This window comes from Podarcis erhardii, assembly GCF_964252035.2.
Source record: "Podarcis erhardii genome assembly, chromosome: 10".
Lineage (NCBI taxonomy): Eukaryota > Metazoa > Chordata > Lepidosauria > Squamata > Lacertidae > Podarcis > Podarcis erhardii.
The window spans coordinates 23,282,139-23,307,151 of NC_138500.1; the positions used below are offsets into that span (position 1 = coordinate 23,282,139).

Genomic DNA, 25,013 nt, shown 5'->3' on the forward strand with positions numbered 1-25,013 from the left:
TAATTTCATGGCTCTTTGCCTCAATTTCATCACCTATCAATCAAAGGAGAAAATAGTATTTATCTATCCTTCACAAAGCTCCGTTCGTTAATGTTTGTGAAGTTCTCTGAAGGATGAATGCTCCGCAGTGCAGGGCAGAAAAGTGATAGTTTTCTTGGAAACAACGGGGACAAAGAACTTCATTAGTTTAAAAAACGAAGTGTGGGGGGAAAACTGGTGTTTTGGTTGTAACCTGGTGGTGTCAGGTAAGTGGAGGTGTTTTCAGTCTTGCTTTCTTTGGGGTTTCTCTTCCCGTTGCTGTGAATAATACGGCATGGACACAGTTAGAGACAGTGTAACAGTGCATAGTTAAACTGTGGAACTCACTGCCTCAGGAGGAAGCAATAGCCATCAACTTGGGTGAGACAAAGTCAGGGAGGATGAGGTTGCCAATGGCTACTAGCCATGATGGCTGTGCTCTACATTACTACTACTACTACTACTACTATTACTATTATTTATTATTATTATTTATACCCCGCCCATCTGGCTGAGTATCCCCAGCCACTCTGGGCGGCTTCCAACAAAGTATTAAAATACAGTAGTCTGTTAAACATTTAAAGCTTCCCTAAAGAGGGCTGCCTTCAGGTGTCTTCTAAAAGTCTGGTGATTGTTCTCCTCTTTGACATCTGGTGGGAGGGCGTTCCACAGGGCAGGTGCCACTACCGAGAAGGCCCTCTGCCTGGTTCCCTGTAACTTGGCTTCCCACAGTGAGGGAACTGCCAGAAGGCCCTTGGCGTTGGATCTTAGTGTCCGGGTAGAACGATGGGGGTGGAGACGCTCCTTCAGGTATACTGGACCGAGGCCGTTTAGGGCTTTAAAGGTTAGCACCAACACTTTGAATTGTGCTCGGAAACGTACTGGGATACTGAATACCAGTTGCTGGAAACCACAAAAAGGGAAGGGTTCTCTTGTGATCAAATCCTGCTCCCTGGTTTCCCACAGGGATCTGGTGGGCCATTGTGAAAACAGGCTGCTGGACTAGATGAGATGTTGGCCTGATCTGGCAGGCTTTTCTTACTTTCCTGTGTTCCCAGAACATGGCAATCGGAGATAGACTGCCTCTGAATATGGATACTGTATTTAGCTGTCACAGTTTAACCGCCATTTATAGAGCTATCCTTTGTAAATTTCGCCAGTTCTCTTTAAAAAAAGGAAGGTAATTTATGTGAATGGACATCACACCTCTTGTAGGCATATGGATTCCTTGTGGCAATCGTGATATTTGCTGTAGGATGTCCTTTTAAAAAACTACAATTGTTATAGAAACTGCTTTTAATAAAAACTAAATAAATGAAAGGACTTTGCAAACAACCTTTCAGCCCCTTGGGAATGGAAATGCATCTTTGCACATTGTACTCCATGCTCAGTGTGACTCCATGCTCAGTGTCCCTAAATTTGCCTTATCCATGAAGCAAAAACGCATCAGTGCTACTTCTGCTGGTTTAAGGTTTTCTGATTTGAGGCCATGCCTTTGGTGAAGAGAAATGGCAGCAAGCTGATCAAAGCTGGGCATCGCATAACAACAGTCAGGGAGATGCTAAAATAAATAAAAAATAGTGATAATAATTGTTACATAACTTTTCAGAGAGTCACAAAAGAAAATGTGTTCTCTCAACCACAATCTGTGCTTACGGCTTTATGTAAAAAATAAAAAATGAATAGCAGCTGAGCTGAGAGACCAACAGCAGAAAGGCACCCAGTAGTGATCTCTTCAGAGGAGGAGTTTTGCTCTGAGGGAGAATTAAGGGACTGAGCCAAGTAAGTTTGTGCCTCTGCACTGGATGTTACTCATAGACACCTATCTTGGAGCTGGGTCTGCAACAATATGTGAGTGGTTTAAAATATCTCTGAGATTACTGAATAAATTACCTTCAGGTCCAAAGCAGTTAAGGGGAGCCACTATGCTGGAGTTGATAGAGAGCTGGAAAGAGGCCAGGGCCAGGGTTGCCAACTTTTCCTCACTGGCTCCTGCTCCTCCACCTTTAATTTACCACACGATAAATGTTTATCTTCATACCACCGAGAGCTCCACATGCTGATTTCTGAAAATCAAGCTGCTGTAAAAAAACAACAACAACAGAACAGGTTTGACAACATGCATTTAATTGCCTTATTATTAAATTTGGAATTGGGGAAAAAAAGCTGAGGAGCAAACTACTTTTCCCCCTCCTGGTCAGCTGGCAATCCTAGCCAGGAAAGTCATTCATCAGAGCACATTTTCATAAGCGATGTTACGAATGTACACTTGTAATTAAGCCTCTCTGTACTCAGTAGAGTTTTTACTTTTGAGTAAACATGCATGAGATCAGAATGTATGGAATTTTGCTTAGTTTCAAATATATCCTCTCAAAACATAGTGAAAGCTGTATAGGACGCTGAAGAGTTTTTTGGTGTGTTTTTTTAAAGATACATTGTTTTTAGTCAATATAGATTTCTCATTTGCTTTACAGATGTGGAAAAAGCAAAAGCCGTTGAACTGTTATTTGTGAAGACTTCATGAAGGTCGCTGCAGACAGAACATTCCAGGGCAAGCAAGAAATCAAGTGAATGAAATACAGTATTTAAAAGAAAGCAAGGTCAAGACAAAGTAAGTCGAGTTATTATTTGTTATCAAGTTCATAATAATAATAATAGTAGTAATAATAATAATAATAAATGACAATATATTTAAATGGTGACTTGTCCCTTTGTTTGAGGAGTCTCATGTAATAATGGCACCAAATATTATGGTTGATCAGTATTTCAGTATTTCCACATCTTTCACAATCCAAGAATGAGTTAATAGGACAAATGTTAAAAATGAGCGCAAGTGCTTATCTATGCTGAAATCGGGACAAGAAATTTTACTTATTTACTCATTTATTGAATTTGTATACCGCCCTATACCTGGAGGTCTCAGGGAAGTTCACAGAACAAAATCGAATTGTAAACCCACAAAATATATAATCAAAATAAAAACAACAACCCAATAACATCCCCGCCCCCCGGTAAAGAAATGCACTTTAAAGGGAAAGGTAGACAGCTGGTGAAGTGCACAGAGCTTGCATGTCTAGATGAGAGGGTGAAAATGAAGACTGCAAAATACTCTTTGTTTGCAAATGCTTTACAAATTTGGCCTTGAAGGTGGCTGGCAGGGAGCTCCCATGACTGCCTTTAGAGCAACCCCACACCCAGCAATTGCTCAGGGGGATCACAGCTCCCCGAAACAGCCACAGAGGGGTGTTTTAAGGGCTGCCTTTGCAGAGTCCAGGGAAGCATGGGTGCAGCTGGGGGGGGTGCAATCCTGCCCATGCAGAGAACCTATCAGATAATGAATGGGGCCTTCCCACAAAATTCCGAGAAGTGCAAATTTCAAAGGGTGTCTGTGTTTCGTTGCGAATTAGGCAGATTTGCCTTTCAATGTGAACCGCCTCGAATTCATCCTCATCCTGAGCCCCGGGGACTCCTGCGTCCTATCACCAGAGCTGAAATGGTTAAAGGGACAAGAATTTCTGGGAAAGCTGTTGCCTACTCAAACTTTGGAACCCTGCAGGGGGACGCTTTGCTTTATTTTTGTTTTCTCCGATCCAGCTAAAAAAACAGTTTGTGCGATGAGGCAAAGTCTCTCGTTTTGACCCCGGGGCTTGTCCTTGCGAGTGAAAAGAACTCACTCCCCACCCTCACCAGGTCACCAACAAAGAGGAAGGTCATGAGGTTCATCAGGGAAAGGCGCAGCTCTTCTGGAACATCTGGAACATCTGCTCATAACTTATTGAAGAAGCGACGGTGCTAAGCTAGCAGAATGCCAAAGTTTTGCAGACTTCCGCAAACTGCAAGGAGTGACTGTCAGGTATTTGGAGTATGAAGGCCAGGAGCTTGGGATTCCACAGTACCTTGAATTAGGCTGCTTTCTTCCTAGAAAGAGGGAGCAGGTTGCTACAGTGCAGAGTTTTAGTAACCTCTTTGAGCCTTCTGGCTCCATAATGCTGGTATAAACCCTGTATGGCAAGGGTAGCCAATGTGGGGCCCTCTAGAAGTTGTTAGACTAGAACTCACATCATGCCTGACCATTGGTCATGTGTTGGCTGGAATGTGGTTGGTTCAACCACATCTGGAAAGCACTATTTTGGTTACTCTTGCTGTAGGGAGACTGATGGTTTGGGCAAAATATTCTCATTACAACCCCTCTCCCCAAGGAGAGTTGGGGCATGGCAGTGTATCTCCTTGATCATTTTGGTTGCCGTTTTCTGAACCTTTTCCAACTCCTTTTTGAAGCGAGGCCACCAGAGCTTTACACAATATTCCAAATGCATGCAAGGCAGATGCTCTACCACTGAATTATGGCCTTTCTTCTGTACTTATATGAGGGATCCCAGTGGTCACTCCCTTTTCTAGACCTCCCAGTATGTTTCCTGAGAAGCTTTCTTTGTCTTTAAGGAACACTTGTCCACCATTAATTATAATCTGAACTAAGGAACTCCAGATAATCTTCAAGGTAACCCCAAACATAGAAACCACTGCACTATCCAGCTAGTCACAGAACTGTAGAGTTGGCAGGGGCCACAAGGATCATCTAGTCAAACCCGCTGCAAATGAAGGAATCTTTTTGCCCAACGTGGGACTCGAACGCCCAACCCTGAGATCTCATGCTCTACCAACTGAGCTGCTCAATTATTGTTAGCGCGTCTGTTCTCAGCTACTCTTACTGGTCAACAGCTCTGGAATCCGACTTATCTGCAGGGCCTAAAGCTCTTGCATTCCTCACTTGCTTTTCTCGGAGAGCTTTTTTTATTTCCCTTCGGTTCCTCGCTAAGTTTAAAGAAGGGTCAACTGCAACTTAGTGTTCTGCCTACCGGTATTTTCACCAATTTCGTCTAAATGAGAAGATATTTTCAGTATCATTCCATGGGACCAATCCTGCTGCATCAACACATTATTATGGGGCTCCTTTAACTTTGGGGTAAGTTTCTTCTCATATTTATGCACGGTTGCCCATGGGTGCTGTGAGGGGCTCAAGCCATACGATGTCTTTTGCACTGGGACATAGATCTCTTGCCTTTTCCTCTCCCCTTAAAACAACAACAACAAAGAACTTTCTCAAAGCTTTTCACAGCCAGCTGGGTCTGCTGCAAAGCACAGAGCTGGTAAGATTCCAGCCACCTGCCATCTTGATTTGTGGAGGCCCAATCCAGATACAGTGGAGAGCCAAAGTCCCTCACCCCCCGTCCCTCTGAAAGCCACCTTAAATTCACATAAAGCACACTATGTAAACTTTATGTAGATTTGTGTCACAAGCCTATACCCTGAGTTTTTAATGTACATACCATTGCTCCTGGCTGTTGCCATGTTTGGCAAGTGTTTGACACAAATAGTAGATGTTCATGAGGTGTCAATTAACTATTAGAAGCCTATTTCCTATGGCTGACAGATCACAATATCTGTGGAATGGGCACTTTTACACAGGGCTTTTTTCCCCAGCCAGAACTCACTGGAACTCTGTTCTGGCACCTCTCAGGTGGGCGCCATTGCCATTATAAGAAAACAAGGGAGGGGGCCATGGTGAGTTCTGGCACCTCTTTTTCTAGAAAAATAGCACTGATTTCACAAGTGCCACATAACATTCATTCAGCACTAGTGAGAAATTGACGTTTCAGTGCAGCACTACCAAATCTCTGGAACTCCCTGCCTATTGATATCAGGCAGACGCCTTTGTTGTACTGCCTTTTGATGCCTGCTAAAACCTGTTTGCTCTCGGCAAGCCTACCCAGACCTGTATTTTTATTGCAGGTATTTGTTTTTGAAGCTGGCACTGCCTGTGACTGCCTGTGTATTTAATGGCTCTGTTCACAGAGGTCAAAACTGACATATTTTCGGTTCTGTTTATGTCAGTGACCTAGAGTTCTATCAAATTCTGCCTTTTTGCTTATGCTTCAGACTTCTGTTTGGGCAATGGAACATCTCCTCCTTCTCCCCTGCAACTTCACCCTCCCTCTCAAAATGTCCTCCAGGGGGCTGGGGGTCCCTTTGGATCAGGTTTGGGGGGTCAGGATAGGGGGAGTCCCATTGCATGAGCTGATCACCCTTTGCGCAGTGTTGGATATAACTTCTAGTAAAGCCTGTGCTCTCCCATTGCATACCCTCCAACATTTCTCCAATGAAAATAGGGGTGCCCTATTCAATAATAATATAATTATAATTATATGCTGTTCATCTGACAGGGTTGCCCCAGCCACTGTAAGTGGCTGTCTTTAGATGTCTTCTAAAGGTTGTATAGTTACCTATCTCCTTGGCTCGGGGGTCGTATAACTCTATACCCTCCAACATGTCTGATGAAAATAGGGACATCCTAAGGAAAAGTGGGACATTCCAGGATCAAATCAGAAACCAGGACACCTTCTGTAAATCTGGGACTGTCCCTGGAAAATAGGGACATTTGAAGGGTCTGCCATTAACATAAATTGCATCATTTTGGCTGGATTGTGGTGACAACTTCTTCTTCTTCTTCTTCTTCTTCTTCTTCTTCTTCTTCTTCGTTTGAGTTTGATACACTCTCTGTTTCTGTCCCATCCACTCTCAGGATCCACTGCATAAAGATGGATATCACCCCCTTTTTTGTTCTGTAAAATGCTCAGAAACAGGAATGATGTGTCATGTAAGATTTCTTCATAACATATCTTTTTTGCCAGTTAAAATTCCATCTGACTCTTCAACAAAAAGGGCAATTTCGTAGAATGAAAGAGATCTGAGTCAACAGTCAACACAGTGTAGGAAACAAAAACGAGCTTTGTAAATATTTCCTTTATTCCAAACACATGCAGAGTGCAGCTGCGAGGATTAACATACTTGCACTTTAATCTGTTACGTAGAGCAACTCAGCTTCAAAGCCAAGATGCTTTACCTTCCCAGTGGACCGTGCTGTGACTAGAGGAGAGGTAATATTTTCCCCTAAGACACAAGGCTGTTTCGCACAACATGGTACGATTCCTTAGCATTCATACAGTCTTGCTGAACCATAGTTCCGCTTACTGTGTTGTGCGGCTGGTCCGAGTCATTTTGCTGCCTGGGCCAAAGGTCAAGATCCACAGACTGAGGAGCACACAGTTAGGACAGGCTGGGAGTGCCCCTCTGCCAAGATCTACACAAGCCTGGGGCTGACGTGGTTCTTCCAATGATGGAATTAGTGTCAACAACAAAGCTCAACAACTTTCCTTTAAAAAGTACTTTTTGTGTCTGGATTTTTACTTCTTGGAATACGGTGACCCTACATCAGAGCCCATATAGAACTGGAGTCAGAAGGCTCTTCCTCTTGGCTCAGGGAACCATGTGCCTTCCTCCTATTACGAGTATGATTAGACTAACATTCATGAAAATAGCAATAAGCGTTGAGGGGTCACTAGTATCAATTATTATTTTCTACTTCCAGGTGGTTGGACTAGATGACCCCTGGGTTCCCTCCCAACTCTACAATGCCATGATAATTTCATTTTGTTTTATTGCTGCAACAGTTGCAAGCATTAGGAAACACAGTGGTCCTAACCCAGCACAGAGCTGATTTCTACGGGCTTCAGTGTGCTGGACTGTGTCTCCAGAATGGCACTCATCAATTTATTGACTACAGCTATCATGCCTAATCTTACAAGTTACTTCATTATAAATGAAGGGGAGCAGAAAATCAACTTTTTTAAAAAAGATAAATGGGCTTCCTTTATTACTTTCCGGAGTTCTATATACAGAGAGACTGAAAGAGGAAGCAATACTTCTTATTAACTGTGACATCCATTCAGCTTTGATGAATGGATGTATTGGCTGTCTCCTTTCCTATTCATAGTGGTACATAATGAGAATGAATTACTGGCTGATAATTTGATGTATAAATATTGCATTTAAATGTGTTAATGTCTTGCGTTGGTTTTTTTTTTAAAGAATTGGCACACACAAGATGTGAGCTGTAACATTTTAACCAACAAAAAGCTAGAAACAAATACTTTATGTGTGCAATGGTCTCCCAGCCACCTGGTGCTCGGGTACTTTACAAAGCACCATAAAAATGTTTGCTGTGCTTAATGTGCAGTAATTTTAAAAGCATATGCATGTGCTTAAACACATGTTTAAAGGGAAATGGGGCAGGGCGGGAAAGGAACACTAATGTTTAAAACACCTGGAGGATACAATTTGTTTCCAGGTGAGGAAGAAAGATGGATAACTGGAGGGAAAGGGCTAGGACAGTCCCATGCCTGAGAGCCTGGAGAGCTGGTGCCAGTTAATGTAGACAATACTGAGCTAGGGAGGCTCATCATCCACACATTTTTAGAACTAGGTTGGTGAAAGGGTTAAGCATCCTCTGTGGCAGATAATCCCCCTGAAAGTGGCGCTCTGCTCCCACATTAATGCAAATATAGGTTTGAGAGCTGTGTGCTTGCTTCAAAACATCCTGTCCCAACCTCTAAGGGTCTCTCTGAAAATGCTCTTCTTTCTTTTTAAAGATAGGCTGATTTGAGGGATCAGGAAGAACCTCTATGGTGATTCAAGTCACACCTCCGCACCACAAATCTTTGACACCTGAAGGCTCTTCCAGAGGACTACACAGGCCATGGGGAAATCGAAGAAGAACGAGGAGGCTGTCTTTCTGAGGAAGAAGATCACCCTCTTGAGAGCTTTCTCGCTCCTCATAGGGAGCATGGTAGGCAGTGGAATATTCATCTCTCCCCAAGGGGTGCTGAAGAACTCCGGCAATGTGGGCCTCTCCTTAGTCGTCTGGTTTGCCTGTGGGATCCTCTCTATGTTTGGTGCGTGGTGAGTTTCTTTCCTCTCCTTTTTCAGCTCTCGGAGGATGAGAAACCCTATTGGGACCATGTTTCACCCCATCACTTAACGAATTGGTAGCTGCAGTAATGAAATCCGTATTGGCCCAGGACCCAGAACTGAGACAGCATTCTGACTCACCAATAAAAAGATATAGTATAGTACGTTATATATAATCAGTAACATTTCCATACATTATTATACAGTGGAACCTTGGTTCCCGAACCTAATCTGTTCCGGGAGTCTGTTCGATTCCCAAAACAGTTTGGGAACGAAGGCATGGCTTGTGATTGGCTGCAGCAACTTCCTGCAGCCAATCAGAATCCATGCCGGGTGTTCGGTTTCCAAAGAACGTTCGAAAACTGGAACTATTACTTCCGGTTTTTGTTTGTTCGGGAGCCAGAACGTTCCGCTCCCAAGGCGTTTGGGAGCCAAGGTTCCCCTGTATATGTAATATAAATAGTAATATTGTCATAATACATATATGATTATCAGTAAAATACTATATGCAGTATAAGCTTGTTCCAAATGTCAATATTTTTGTCCAAACAAGGTCTGCATCTATAAGCAATTTGTTCATATGTTGCGAGTGTTGTCTTGTCGTCAGCCCATTGATTAAAGGGGACCATATCTTTATTCTTCCAGTTCAGTGTTTCCCAAACTGGGGTCTCCAGCTGTTTTTGAACTACAACTCCCATCATCCCTAGCTAGCAAGAACAGTGGTCAGGGATGATGGGAGCTGTAGTCCAAAAACAGTCCAGAGACCCAAGTTTGGGAAGTTCTGTTCCAGTTCATCAGTACCAGTCTCTTGCTCATAGAATCCACTTTTGTTGCTCAGTTGCATCCTGACTCGTGGTTGAAGAAGGAGAGACAATAACATAAGAAGCTGCCTCATACTGAGTGAGACCACTAGTCCATCCAGTTCAGTATTGTCCACACTGACTGGCAGCAGCTCTCCAGGAATTCAGGCAGGGGTCTCTCCCAGCCCTACCCGGAGATTCCAGGGACTGAACCTGGGACCTTCTGTTGGCAAGGCAATTGCTCTGCCCCTGAGCTGTGCCCTTTTCTGTACACACTCCAATCCTGCAAATCTGTTTTCTGAGATGTACTTGGGCACCTGATGCAACTGAGCAGCCCCTGGTCCCGTGACACCTCCATTGCACCTGCGATGCTGCGAGCCTTTGCTTCTGCCTTGAACTTGGAGCAGGCGCTCCTAAAGCCACATGGGGTTAATGTGTAACTAATCCGAATTAGGATCTTATCAGAAGAACCCTGTGAAAGAGGCACCCCACCCCCATTGCATGATGAAACTGGGAAGGCCATTTCAAAGCCCTTGACCCATAAGATTCCCAAACAGCAGCCTTCCTAACAGGCTCTTGTATCTCTGGCTCCTACATCCTGGATAGCTCAGTCGGTAGAGCATGAGACTCTTCATCTCAGGGTCGTGGGTTTGAGCCCCAGGTTGGGCAAAAGATTCCTGCATTGCAGGGGGTTGGACTAGATGAGCCTTGTGGACCCTTCCAACTCTACAGTTCTATGAATCTTACGTATTTCAGCGTAACTCTTCCACCTGGGAAGTCTAAGAGGGGCATGTACCCTCTCCACCTGCAAGCCCCACAACCCATGTGATACTTACACAGCAAGGGGAAGGAAACTGTGACTCTCCAGCTATTGCCCAAGGACAACTCCCATCAGCTCTGGACCTTTGGCCATGCTGACTGGGCTGAGAGGAGTTTTAGTCCCACAACAACTGGAGGGCCATGGGCCCCCCATTTCTTCTACAGAGCAATGTCGTTTCTGTGGGATCTTTTAATTACATAACCACTCCAGTCAGCTCAAGTGTCCCTAGTATCTGCCACCTTAACTGAAGATGCCAAGGACTGAGCATAGGACCTCTGTCTTCAGAATGTGTGCCTGTGTACATACCCTACATTTAAAGTGTATTTAAATCACATGGCTTCCCCCCCTCCTCCGAATCATGGGAACTTTCGTTCTGTGAGGGGATAAACAACAGTTCCGAGGATTTCTGTTGGGGGAGGGGATTGATGTGCTTTGAATGTGCTTTAAATACAGTGGTACCTCAGGTTAAGTACTTAATTCATTCCAGAGGTCCGTTCTTAACCTGAAACTGTTCTTAACCCGAAGCACCACTTTAGCTAATGGGGCCTCCTCCTGCTGCCACGGCGCCGGAGCACGATTTCTGTTCTCACCCTGAAGCAAAGTTCTTAACCAGAAGTACTATTTCTGGGTTATCAGAGTATGTAACCTGAAGCGTATGTAACCCGAGGTACCACTGTATATGATTTGTACACAGCCGTGGACCCTCTCATAGCTGTCAACTTTTCCCTTTTCTTGCGAGGAATCCTATTCAGAATAAGGGAATTTCCCTTAAAAAAAGGAAAACGTTGACAGCTATGGCCCCTCTTCTGCAAAAGGGAATATAAATGGCCTCGGTCCTGTATACCTGAAGGAGCGTCTCCACCCCCATCATCCAGCCTGGACACTGAGGTCCAGCGCCAAGAGCCTTCTGGTGGTTCCCTTGCTGCAAGAAGTGAGGTTACATTTTTACCCAACTCTTCCTAAATAACATATGCATCCTGCCCATTCGATCCTCACAACAATTCTGTGAGGTAATTTGACCTGAGACAGAGAGTGATTGGACCAAGTCATCCAACAAACGTCCGGTAAAGCCAGTTCTAGTCCAACACACTAACCACGGCATCACACAAAACCTGTGTGGAAAATTGCCCCCAGAAAAAAAGAGTAGATAGATTGCTAGTTATGCTGGTGTTTTGCAAAAACAAACAAACAAAAACACCCTTCCCAGTGGCTTTTCAACAGCACTTTTTCATCGAAGAGAACTGAGAGTAAACCATGAGAGCCAAAATGGAGCCCTCCTCCCATCTGCCCCACAAGAAATTGGAAGCGAAGGCTACAATCATATACTTAATTTCCAGGGTCTCAATGGGGCTTACTTTTCAATAGACATGTATAGAATTACTGTAAAAACCCCTCAAAACAATCAACTTTCAATGGAAGTGTTCTCCAATGATAAATACAGGGGGTTGTGATTCTATCTGAATGGCCTCAGAACATGAAAGTTTGCCAGCTGAAGTTTAGGATAAAAATAACCCAGGCTAAAATCTAAGAAAGCTGTTTTTTGACCATATGGTTCCATTGTGGGTGCACATATGGAGTCATCATGGATTTTTCACAGCCTCCAGGTTCAAGTTCAGGTTGTCAATATGGATCATTCCTAATGTCATAATTTCCATGGGTTGGTGAAATGGTTGCACAAACAATTCATGCAGATATGGGTCATTCTGGTTTCCCTAGTTTCAGTAGCTCTCTGACACTCTGAAGGCTGCAATCCTTAGCCGATGTACTAGGGAGCAAAAATGCCAAAGAGTCTTGTGGCACCTTGAAGACAAACGGGTTTTTATGATTGCCTTTGCCAACTAATAATAATAATAAAAATAATAATTTTATTATTACGGTCAAAGACCAGTTCAAAAAGCACATCTGAGACTACTTTCACAAAAGCGAAATAGACATTTAAAACAATATACAATAACAGCTTGTAGATTAAAATTGAAATAGTCACATGTACATGAAAAGACCTAAGATTAGACTAACATGCAGATTGACCAAGGGACACCCAGGAGGCTGGCTACGGGGGGTATTCTGTGCCTACAAATCTGCGCGCAGAATCTGGAGACCATCCGGGTCGTCTTGTGGTTTTTGCCTAAGAGGAGAAAATTGAGTTTTGGCTTGTCCGGAAGGTCAGCAAGCCTCACCAGATGAGGGTTAATGGTATCTCTACGTGCCTCATCGTAAAAAGGACATCTAAAAAATAAGTGTTCAGGGCTTCCTATTTCCCCTAATGGGCAGGAGCAAAGTCTCTGGGTGTATGGGACTTTCCCAAAAGATCCTTCCAGAACCGGCGAGGGCAGAGCCAAACATGGATCATCATCATCATCATCATCATCATTATTTATTATTAATTTTCTAATTTATATACTGCCCTATACCTGCAGGCCTCAGAGCAGTTCGCAAGATAAAATCACAATATAAAACACAAAATACACACTCAACACATTTTAAAAGACTAGATTAGAGCCTTCTTCATCAGATGCATGAAGTGTGATCCCCAATGGTCAAGTATATATGCATGTGCAGGAGTGACAACAAGGGCAGGGGAATGGAAAAGTTGGTGTTAAATGGCAATGGAAGACCCCCCCCCCAAAAAAAACCCAGTCTGTGGCCATTCTGCAAATGTATGAGGAATGACTCTTCACCACTGCAGTAATTAGGAATGACTAGGGAGCAAGGTCATTTGAATTCAACAGAACTTAAAGGTAAAAGGTAAAGGGACCCCTGACCATTAGGTCCAGTTGTGGCCGACTCTGGGGTTGCGGCGCTCATCTCACTTTATTGGCCGAGGGAGCCAGCGTACAGCTTCTGGGTCATGTGGCCAGCATGACTAAGCCGCTTCTGGCAAACCAGAGCAGCACACAGAAACGCCGTTACCTTCCTGCTGAAGTGGTACCTATTTATCTACTTGCACTTTGACGTGCTTTCAAACTGCTAGGTTGGCAGGAGCAGGGACCGAGCAACGGGAGCTCACCCCGTCGCAGGGATTTGAACCGCTGACCTTCTGATCGGCAAGTCCTAGGCTCTGTGGTTTAACCCACAGCGCCAAAGAGTTCAGGGGCACTTGAAGTAAAACCTCAGAATGACAGCTCTCTCTGTGCATCTTCTACTGATACACAGAGATAGTGGTGGGAACTGAAATATACTCAGAGTCGCAAAGTGATTTCATGCTCTTTATTCAGCTCATAGTGGTGAGGAGGAATGAATGAATGTCCCCTCAAAGTATCTGCTTTATATACATTATTTACACAATGGGCTGCACATGATTGGCTAATTCCGGAATTCTACTGTAAGCCAATCAGGTTGTGGATTCACTTATATCTGGAGCATGATTGGGTGGTTCCTGCCAACCAATCATACTGCTGCATTGTTCTAGGACCAATCAGACTGCTGCATTCTGAATCCTATTGTTCTAGGACCAATCAGACTGCTGCAGTTTGGATCCTATTCAACTCAGTACATAACAGGAACATAGGAAGCGGTCTTAAACTGCATCAGACCATTGGCCCATTTCAAGGCTGGATTAAGCATTAAGCAAAATAAGTCTGTGCTTAGGGCATCAAGGGAAGGGCTCACTACAGAAATCTTCCATTTGCTGGATTTTTAACATTAACGGTCACAAATGAAGCAGGGACCTGAACCCCTGTTTAAAGTCTTGTGCCTTATCCACTACAGAAGTCTTTGCAATCTGGGTGACTTTAAGTGAGGATTTTCACGAGGGTCCTATTTTTCTCTGTCATGGACCAATAGCCCTCCACAGGATACCAATAGCCTGTCAGTGTGTCATGGACCAATAGCCCACCACAGGATACCAATAGCCCGTCAATGTGTGAAGTGAAGGAAAACTCTTTAGGATGATTTGCTTACGCTCTTTCCTACCTGAACACTTCCAGGTGCTCTGTGTTATGCTGAACTTGGCACCCGGATCACAAAGTCTGGAGCCCATTACATCTATATCTTGGAGACCCTGGGCCCTCTGCCAGGGTTCTTGTTCCTATGGGCAGAATACTTTGCTATAAGGTAAGCTTTTCCATCTGCAACCTGCTATAAACTTAAAGGTGAGGTCGGAATGCTTCAAACCATGTGGCGCAGTTGTGTATATAATCTATGCCTTTAAATGTCAGTGAGAGAAACTGTGCATGTAAGAAGCAGATATTAAAGGCAGTCCAGGCAAATGGCCGTCTAATATTTCTGGGTGAATGGCAGCTGTTCATAACTAACTGAAGTTTGTGCCCTGCCTTTCTCTGAGTTGTGTCAGCTTCGCCCACCAGGAATATCAGCCCAGATGAGCTAGGCCAGCGGTGGAAAACTCTCTTCAGCCCTAGGGACATATTCCCTCCTGAGCAATTTCCAGGGGACACAGACAACAGTTTAAATAAGCCAACTGCCCAGTTTCCTTGACTTTGCAGGAATGTGGCATCTTTGCATGGGAAAAATAAGAGTTTTCTTGAAGTCTTGTTACAGAATGCATAAGCCAGTTTTTCCTTCCAGGCCAGCCAACAGTGCAGTTGTTGCTCTGGCATTTGGACGCTACATCCTGGACCCCTTTTTTGCACCCTGTGGCGCTCCACTTCTGGCTGTGAAACTTGTTGCTCTTCTTGGCTACTGTAAGTATGAAGCAGGAGCTGTGCCCCATTTATTTCCTTGGGATGCTACTCAGTCAAATTAATGGGAGTCTTATTATTAATTTCGTATTCTGAATTCATCAGCTGAACTAGATAGTCCCAGCGTGCAGGTCAAATGCCCTTTTTACCCTCTCCAATCCAGACATTGTCCTAATCCTGAACTCTTGGAGTGTCAGCTGGAGTGCCAGGCTTCTGACTTTCTTGTCCATCGTCAAGTTGGTAGCTCTCACTCTCATCATCGTCCCAGGAATGATACTTTTAGCTCAAGGTAATGCATTATTCTCATTATCATTAGCTATAAAACATTACCACCATCAAAATGCAAGGACTTGCCTCTAGAAAATATTATAGCCTCCATATATTCTGCCCTGAGAGCTGCCTCCCCACACACTTGAGTGACAGCAGTGGTCAGAGTCTGAAGTTGGGTGGGTGGGTATAAGAAACAGGTCCTTTCCATTTGTGGCACCTGCTTTGCAGAATGTCATCCCTAAGAAAGTCTGCTAAGAGCTCAGGCAGAATGTTTCCTGCCCCCTATTACATCCTAACCGATCTTTTAAAGTGGAAATGGCATGGGTTGAACTTGGAGACTTTTCTGCATCCAAAGTATATGCTGTAATCCTGAACCATATCTCAAAGATGTATATGGTAAAATGAAGCCTGTTTATATGCTCATCTTTCTTAGGAACGTGTCTATTTTTATCATACTCTGCTCTCTAACTGTATGGTTTTCTTTAGGCCATACAGAAAATTTCCAGGATGCTTTCAATGCTCAGACCCTTGCTTTGGACAAGCTTCCTTTGGCTTTTTATGCAGGGATGTTTGCCTATTCAGGATGGTATGCATAAATGACATACATTTTTAAGATATTCACTTATAAACTGTCAGGGCCACTGAAATCTGTTCCTTTCTCTCCCACAATGCAGGTTTCAAACTAGTTTTGTGCGAGAAGAACTAGTGAAGCCAGAGCGGTGAGTCAAAAGACCAGTTAAAAAATATCTGTATTTGACCCTGCTTAATGTATTTCTGAAGCTGTTTTGAACAGGGATGGATTATTCCATCAAGGCACAGGCTTCATATATATATATAATAAAAAACAATACAATGCAATTTTGCATGTACATGGGAACAGTTGTACTGACTATCCTTTTCTCTCCCCCTCCCCATTTTGTTTGTAGAAATATTCCTCTGGCAGTGATTGTGTCTGTGATCACTGTGATTGTGGGTTATATGCTTACTAATGTTTCCTATTACACGGTACTGACAGCAGCAGATGTTCTGGCCTCCCAGGCAGTAGCTGTGGTGAGTCGAAAGCCAATGTTGTAGTTAATATCAGATTAATTCCCCTTCTTCCCCAAGAGGGTTCAGTTTTCAGTAGATGGAGGGGAGAGGACTGGAATGTAAGACAGTGGCAATTAAATTCAGCCTCTGCAGAATGAGGAGTTGTTTGGTTATCGACAAGTCTCAGAAGAGAAAACCATTGTATGTGCGCCACCCCAGTCTCTGAGCAGTGTGAGATTCCGGGGGTTCCAGGGTTCAGTTTCCTTGGAATGAGGGTCAGCAGAGACTGTGGTGTCTTTATGATATAGAGTTTATTTACACATATAGACAACCTGAGACTATGATGGAGCGGCTCACAGCATTAACAGCCCAACATACAAACAGGCATTATTTTAGGGGGAATTGCTTTGCAGAAATGTATATATTAGGCAAAACTGCGAGGAACGCCTCTATTAGGAGAAATTTGCATTAAAATGCTGGTGAATTTCCAGAAGGACTTCTATATATAGCTATAAAAGAATTCTCAAAGGAACGTGTAAATGTGGAGAGCTGAATAAGACTGAAAATTTGAGAAACTGAAATGGACCGATTCACCCATCCCTAGCTCAGTCTTTCATAAGCTAGGAGAAGGGAATCTGTGGCCCTTCAGATGTTGTTGGACTTCAGCTCCCAGCAGCCTTGCCTATTGGTGGTGCTGATGCAAGTCCCCTCACAGACCTACAGTTCCCTGAGAGATTTAAGAGTCAACCCCTTTTCCCAGGGAGCTCTGGGAATTGTAGCTCTGTGGATGGAATTAGGGTCTCCTATCAACTTTCATTGCCCTTTACAAACTACAGTTTCCAGGACTCTTTGGGGGAAGCCATGACTATTTAAAGTGGCATGGTGATGCTTTAAATATATGTCTCCAGCTGTTTTGGGACTACAGTTTCCATCATCCCTGACCACTGGTATGATGGGAGCTGGAATCCAAAAGCTGCTGGAGATCCAAGTCTGGGAAACCCGTCGTGCTGATAGGGCCTTGTAATAATGTCTTTAAGCCTTTTGTAAAATGAGTAAGACAAGCAAAAATCAGGGATTTGGGAGGCATGGAGAATAACAAGTAAATATGAAATCAGAATGAAACAGAGCTCTGTAGCATATCATGCCTGCTTTCACTGAAGGCCACTCAGTGGTTTTCCTTCACCAATAATTATAAACCTCACATTTCTGAACACAAACATGCCTTTTCTTCCAGAGCTTTGCACACAAAGCTTGCCGGAGTGTTATCTCAATGGTGCCTATCTTGGTTTCCTTGTCTTGCTTTGGGACCATGAATGGAGGAATCTTTACATTTTCAAGGTTAGTGACCTCTTTTTTAAATCTTGTTTTTAACACTTGATTGGAAGCTGCCCAGAGTGGCTGGGGAAGGTCAGCCAGATGGGCGGGGTATAAATAAATTATTGTTGTTGTTGTTGTTGTTGTTGTTGTTGAGGGATGAACTACATGCTACATATCAGGGCTGGGGGACATGTGAACCTCCAGTTGCTGCTGGACTATAGCTCCCATCCCCCCCTGGCCATTTGCTGTTCTGGCTAGGGCTGATAGGAGTTGTAGTCCAATAACATCTGGAGGGCCAAAGCATGAAACTGAGGAAGAGAACCCCAGCACTGAGCATCTCTACTAGAGGTTCCCCACCCTGCAGACCGATACATTGCGTTCTTTCACTGCTTATTTATTTTCTCCTTCTAGGACCTTGTTTGTGGCTTCACGAGAAGGGCAATGGCCTCCCCTCTTCTCCATGATCCATATTCAAAGACATACACCCCTACCAGCAGTCATGTTGATGGTAAGAATATGGGTTAACTCCATCCTAGTCATTCTTAGAGTAGACCCACTGAAATGTTTAAGATACCCATGAGTAATTTAAGGACTGTCGGTCTCAATGGGCCTACTCTAAAAAGTTGTGTACACATTACTGGCTTAAAATGCAGCTAGGTCATTCTTTTTCTCAATTCAGATTGAGGTTGAACAGTATTTCCTAAGAAACTACAGGATATGGATTCTGGCTAACATTTTGTGCACACTGCTTCCCACACCAGGAGTGGAAGCGCACTGGGTACACAGAAAATGGGAGTGTGTACACAAACTTGCAGTCCAGCAACATCTGAAAGGCCACAAGTTTCCCATCCCTGTTCTAGGTTTTCAGCTACGTCTGTGTGTTCAATCTGAGATGGTGGTTTACTAAATCTATTTCCCCTCCTTATACACCCCTCAGTTCCCTTTGGTCACAGCCATGATCTGTGTGGGAGATATCTACCACCTGCTGAACTTCTTCAGCTTCTCCCGGTGGCTCTTCATAGGATTAGCCACCCTTGGGCTGATAGTTCACCGCTGCCGTCATCCTGAGATAACAAGCCCATTCAAGGTAAGGGTCTGCTGGCCTGTTTTCTCCCATGATTCTCCCTCTGTTGCTCTTTATTTTAGACCAGGTATGTACTTAGACCCATCTCTCTGTGCTAATAAGTAAGAGTAAGTAGTTAAGAGCTGGAGCTGTGAGCCAAGTGATCCCTGGTTCAGATCCCACCTCAGAGTAGGCCCAACAAATATCACACCCATCAACAACTGATCAGAAACAGTGTTAAGTGGTTAAAAAGAAATAGGTGACCTATGTTCAGCCCCCCAACTCAGACATTTTAAAAGGAAATTCATATAGCGCTCCATATTTCAAAGAAACCTCTGAGCAGTTTAGAGCATCATACGGCATCTTGTGATCTCAAAGCAGGCACACTGCCTCTCAGCCTGACTGGGGGTTGTTGTGAGGATAAAATGGGGGGGGGCAGAATAGGGATGGAAGGATCTGTCAATTTTGCACCTCTCAGTTTCTCATTTATCCATTATTAAATTTTGTTTTCTGTGTTCTGCAGTAATTTGCTTTTTTTTTTTTTTAAAAAAAAAAAAGAACCTCATGAAAATTCTAAGCATTTTTGGGCAATTTTCTCCTAAGAAGCCCATTTTTCGATGCGCTTTTGCCTAATGTACACATTGTTGCAAGCTATTTCCCATAATATAATGGATTTTTGTATGTCATTTCCCCCAATGTCTTCATTTAATGCGCACACTCCCCCAATATGTCCATTTTTGTACACATTGTTCGGAGAAAGTGTGAATTTGAGAGATTCTGCTTTAATGCATACCAAACAGAATTTCTCCTCTGCCCCTAGGGAGGAGAGCTATGTATGCTGCCCAGTGTTCCTTGAAGGAAGGGTGGTGGGATACAAATAAACAACAAACATGAATTGCTCGTTTGCTTAGAGAAGAAATATTCGCCCTACTTCTAAGGTGTCCCAGGGTGGATTTTCATTATCATTCTTTGGGTGGCCAGATGTGAAAAGAGGACTCCTGTACCTTTAATAGCTGTATAGAAAAAGAAATGTCAGCAGGTGTCGCTTGCAAGAGAATCTACACCAGCTGAAGTTCCATCTTCTACATCACATTAAAGGTGCAAGAGCCCAGGATTCCTTTTTTCACCTGGCTACCTTATTTTCCATAATCAGGAATAACATGCTTTTGGTATGTCTTCATAGCCACTACCAAAAGCACTTCGAAAATGCGGGGTAATGCTTTGCTGTTTTTTTAGCCGCTCACAAAACTTGGAAGGGAAAAAACACCAAGAAGAAACCATACAAATTAAATTTGAGAAGACCAGTGCTTATAATATGTGCATCTACTGCCGCCTTGTGGACATAAGCTGGAACCCTTATTTCCACACCTTTTAAAGCAAAAGAATGCTTGCATGTCTCATGGAATCCTTATGTGGATTATTATTATTATTAGGATGCATGGCAGAGGAGAGGAATTGTAAGCTTAAATTCCCAATTACCTTGTTTTCCTCTCAAGGATGTCCCTGTAGAACTCAGGACTTGGACCACACAGTGTGTAGGCAAAGCTCTCATTCGGTGTGTTAGATTCCCCCCCCCCCCCAAAGAAACATTTTAATTAGAGTTCTAACCATTACATTCAGTCCTTTGTCTTGGGTCAAAGGCCTTTTATTTGCGTTGCAAATACCTCCAGGTATATGCGTCTTTCTCTAGGAGCTTTCATTTTCCTCCAGTCCTCCTTTTGCTTCTCAAATGTTTTGAAGTGAGATCCACCTGCAAACTTCCTCAGCCTTTCAGGGCCCACTTGTAAAACTCTGTTTTCCTATCCAGGTTCCTCTCTTCGTTCCTGTGTCCTTTACAATCATTTGCCTTTTCACTGTGGCGATGTCTTTCTACTCGGACCCAGTAAATATCAGCATTGGCTGTGCCATGGTTTTAAGTGGGTTTCCCGTTTACTATTTGTTCATCAAAAGGTCAATGCCAAAGTGTTGCAGCAACACATTCTGTGAGTAGAAACTGCTGGGTAATTTTGAATGATCATATTTAGTATGGTATTCTTTAAAGATCGCTGCATAGCCAGAGCTTGATCTGGCTGTAGAGAGCTGAATTCCCTCAGGAATCAGGGGGAGATTTATTATTGATTGATTATTGATGCTTCATGATTGTGTGTGTTGGGGAGGAACCCGCAAAGCAGCATACAGAAAAGAATAAAACTATGAAACTATCAGTAAAAATAGTTACAGACAGCTATTTATAACATTCAAAAATAATTAAAAACAACGATAAGCTAAAAGCAGATTAAAACACACATCAACATGCTATATCTGGGTCTTGTCTAAACAAAAAATGTCATTCGGCAGGGGGTTCCAATGTGTGGGTACTGACACACTGAAAGATGTGTCCTTACAAATGCGAAATGAGTATTATGAAGTACCCCTAACAGCGCCAGTTGTGTTTCCAATTGCTTATTATGGAATGGAAAAACCCAATGCTTAAAAAAATGCCAGTGGGGAAGGCATGGCTGCCGTGGTGTGTTTAATTTGCAGCTTCATGAATTATATTTTTGAGCTTTTTCAAATTACCTAAGAAAATGCTCTCCTTCAATATTTTGAGTTCCTTTGATCAAAGGGGAATTGCAAGAAGCCCAAAGGGAAATGTTACTTGGGAGGGGGATGAGGAAAAACCAAGAAGAGCACCCTGTACAAGCAATTGAGATTCAAGCTACAAGCCCTGTGGCTACTTCTAGAGAGGGAGAAATGGAATTGCAAACTTACCGCCCAATATTATGGGGGCATTTCTAAGTAGCTCTGTTTTGAGCAATCAAATAATTATATTAATAATGATGCTAAGCATCCATAAAGTACCGGTACTTCTGAGAGTTTAACATGCTTACATGTATTGTGTCCTTGTAATCCTTACAATAACTTCTTAAGATAAGTCAGTATTAATATCCACATGTTGCAGATAGGGGGCTGAGGAAGGGGTTCAAATCTGTCCATATTTAAGTTGTGCCATTTTTGCTTCTTCTTTTTTTGTAACCCTAATTCCATCCCATTCTGTTTCCACATTAATTTTTCCAATTTTGGAAGAAACATAATTCGTACTTTAGGAACACCAGAACATGAAATACTCTTGCCCTTATACTTTTAACCCCTTATTATTACAGATTCTCTTACACTGAAGCTTCAGATCCTCTTGAAGGTGGTGCAACAAGAAATCAGGACTTATTGAGAAGCATAACGAGAGCTGGAGGGGTGAACCAGAAGCCTGAACTTCAAAGCTCTGATTTTGTGGTGACGTCTCCTAGCTTATATTTAACGCCACCCTCACAACTCGGAGCATGCCTGCATCGGAGCATCTTCTGCTTCCAGTTTGGTGTTTTCATACCAGATGGAGAGTTCCTGAAAAATCAAAGGCACAGGAAGCCCTGTGCAGATGAGTCACACCTTTGACTGTGCAAGCAACAGCCCATGTGCATCCTGATATTGTCCTCATCTGCCATGCAGATGGGCACGAGAGCATTCGGTCCTTGAAGAAAGACTCCTAGAGATGCGTCTGTCTGAATGCATACACAATCCCTAAATGCTGGCTGTGTAGAGGCAATAGCTATTTGTAGATATTGAAGTGGTACTGCAGAGCTGTTAGTCATCAAGGTACACAGGCTCATTTTTTAAAAAGTTTCATTTGAGCAGTGTACCTTGACCAATGATAGTTTTTGATGTACTCCAAGATGGACTCTAGAAAACTGAAATAAGCCTTGCTGAAAAAGACGTGTATGTGATTATAACGGGCATCTTTAGAATGGTAAAGAAGCCCTCCCCAAATCTGAAACTTCTGATTTTGTTTTGGGTATACACACACACACACACACACACACACACACACACACACACACGTTATTACTGTTATTATTAATAGTGTGTAAAAGGACGGACACATATAATTCCAAGTGGTCATATAGCCTGTTGCAAAGTGGGAGGGAGGAAATTTCCTTTTTGTGAAATTGACTAAACCAGATGCAGCTTTCAAGCAGCCAATTTCACACCTCTTTTGAAGTTCATAGTACTGGTAGAATTAAGAATATGGATATGATTACCATATATTCTCACAGGTGATGCTTACTGCCTTCAGTTATCCTTGCTAATGTTTGGTGAAGTCTGGTGCCATCGCACCAGTTAGGGGGCATTACCCCTATTGATCCTGAGAAATAATAATCATTTGTGTACGGTGCATGGCTTTGCAAGATGGACTGAGAGCACGCTGTAAATGACACATGCTTGTGTATTAACTAGTAATGATAACATTAGTTTTGCAACACAGAATGCAACTTGAGAGGGTCACAAACCAAAACCCTGGATTCAGCACCTGCAAGCATGAAAAATAAAAATCAGGTCAAATATAACACAATCTGTACATGGATCCATGTAAAAGTGTGGGGAGGGAGGCTAAATAATGTATGTTTCAATTCATGTGATGCCATATACGCCTGTTTTATTGTCTTTAACATCCTTATCTCTTCTGCAACAATCCTGCCAAAATTTGCTCCTCTTTAGGCTTGCTATCAGCCATAGAAGGAAAGCCTTCACTGGCACCAATGGGAGCTAGCTTTCTAGCTTTCTTTCTAGCTTTCCTTCTTTCTGAAATATACTTGGAGTCGAGAGTGGATTTCATGCTCTTTATTCAGCTCATAGTGGTGAGGAGGAATGGAAGTCCCCCCAGAATGTCTGCTTTATATACATTATTTACACAATGGGCCCCAAGTGATTGACTAATTCTGGGATTCACCTGTAGGCCAATCAGGTTGTGGATTCACTTCCACCTGGAACTGCATTGGGTGGCTCCTGTGGACCAATCAGACTGCTGCATTCTGGACCCTATTGTTCTAGGACCAATCAGACTGCTGCATTCTGAATCCTATTGTTCTAGGACCAATCAGACTGCTGCATTTGGAGCCTATTCAACTCAGTACATAACTCTTTCTTTCTTTCTTTCTTTCTTTCTTTCTTTCTTTCTTAGGAAGTCTCCAGAACTTTTGAAGCAGATTTGAGGGTGCCCCGGAGTGGGTGGGTGAGATTGTGGGAGGGAAAGGAAGATGCAGTCCCATTGCACTAGTGGAGGCCTCTTCTGTTTGTGCACTGGATACAGCCCAGGTCACTTCCAGATGATCTTTTCATTGGGCATTTTATCCTTATTTGTTTGCACAAAGTTTGCAGGGAGATCAGTCAGCATTGGTTATTTATTGCACATTCATTCTGATTTGTGTGTGGGAAGGTTAGACGACACTGAATCAAGCAAATGTTATCCCTAGTGCATTTACCCATCACATTCCTTATTGCAAAAAGTCCGATTTTGGGTGGGTTGGGGAGTGAGTTTGATGCCCAAGAGCACCAAATAAGTTCTAACTGTGCAACCTGAATTAGCTGGTAGTGATGGAATCCCACCTGAAAAATGTTTCATACACATATGAAAATCTGACTGAGAGTGCTCTCAATGTGTATGATTGGCAGGTTTGAATGATTTAGTATCATGTAGCCAAATAGGCAAGCAACTTTGAACTACTTTCTTATTTGTGCTTTTCTAAACTGTCTAGTAAGCTTCTTTCTATCAGCACTGAAGACCTTAGCAGATAGTGATTACATAAACACTGACTCTGTACAGTCGTTGTTGAGATATAACATTTTGTATAAAATGGTAGACAATCACAGGAAATGTTGAACTTCCCATTTTAGTTTGCTAAAAGATGTGAAACGTTTTCTATGTTTTTGAGGGTAAAATTCCAACCTCATCCAAGTTCACAATGGAAACTTTCATATTAAAGTGACATTAGGTCCAAAATCTAAGCAGCATTTCTAAGCTTTTTATACACTCAGTGAACACCTAATTAAATGGTTTGAAATAAAGCACAGTTTTCAGAAGTTATTAATATAATTTTTTTCTTGCCATCTTGCATATGTTATCATGCTAATGGAAGAGTTGAAGCGTTGGATCAAAGCTGCTACCTTATTCATTGTAACCAGACTTTAGGTGAAAGCACTTGTAAACTGGAGGTAGTTTGTATACCATCACTGTCGTCCAAACACACATACTTTTCTTTCTTGTGAAAGTTCAGGGTAGTGGGGGGAAGGCTTCTGCAAATATATGATGTTGTTCCGATTAGACTGGAGAAACCTAACTATAGGCTAATAATGTGACATCATTAGCAAATAATAATAATAATTTATTATTTATAAGGGACGCGGGTGGCGCTGTGGTGTAAACCACTGAGCCTAGGGCTTGC

At 43.0% G+C, this 25,013-nt stretch overlaps 1 protein-coding gene across 3 annotated transcripts; it reads left to right on the forward strand.

Annotated features, from left to right (window-relative positions):
- The first annotated feature begins 107 nt into the window (after positions 1–107).
- Positions 108–23,351, forward strand: LOC309351086 (cystine/glutamate transporter-like). Of its 3 annotated transcripts, none has more exons than XM_081878432.1 (14): positions 108–245; positions 2,493–2,629; positions 8,505–8,807; positions 14,370–14,496; positions 14,968–15,083; positions 15,244–15,369; positions 15,837–15,936; positions 16,025–16,069; positions 16,277–16,400; positions 17,614–17,717; positions 18,108–18,204; positions 18,634–18,783; positions 20,567–20,741; positions 21,903–23,351. In XM_081878432.1, the coding sequence occupies exons 3-14, from the start codon at positions 8,612–8,614 to the stop codon at positions 21,965–21,967; spliced, it is 1,425 nt and encodes a 474-aa protein (XP_081734558.1). In that variant the 5' UTR covers positions 108–245; positions 2,493–2,629; positions 8,505–8,611; the 3' UTR covers positions 21,968–23,351. The 3 variants fall into 3 exon arrangements, with proteins under 3 accessions (XP_081734558.1, XP_081734559.1, XP_081734560.1); XM_081878433.1 differs by lacking the exon at positions 108–245 and adding an exon at positions 1,734–1,869; XM_081878434.1 differs by lacking the exon at positions 108–245 and adding an exon at positions 1,734–1,869 and having other exon boundaries at positions 2,493–2,569.
- Positions 23,352–25,013: the final 1,662 nt, after the last annotated feature.

What these genes read in the sequence shown, in the direction of transcription:
- LOC309351086 (XM_081878432.1), top strand. Translation starts at nt 8,612, where the DNA reads ATGGGGAAATCGAAGAAGAACGAGGAGGCTGTCTTTCTGAGGAAGAAG. An exon ending in TGTTGCTCTTCTTGGCTACT is followed by an intron (nt 15,084 to 15,243) that starts GTAAGTATGAAG and finishes TCTCCAATCCAG; the next exon opens with ACATTGTCCTAATCCTGAAC. An exon ending in GAACTAGTGAAGCCAGAGCG is followed by an intron (nt 16,070 to 16,276) that starts GTGAGTCAAAAG and finishes TTTTGTTTGTAG; the next exon opens with AAATATTCCTCTGGCAGTGA.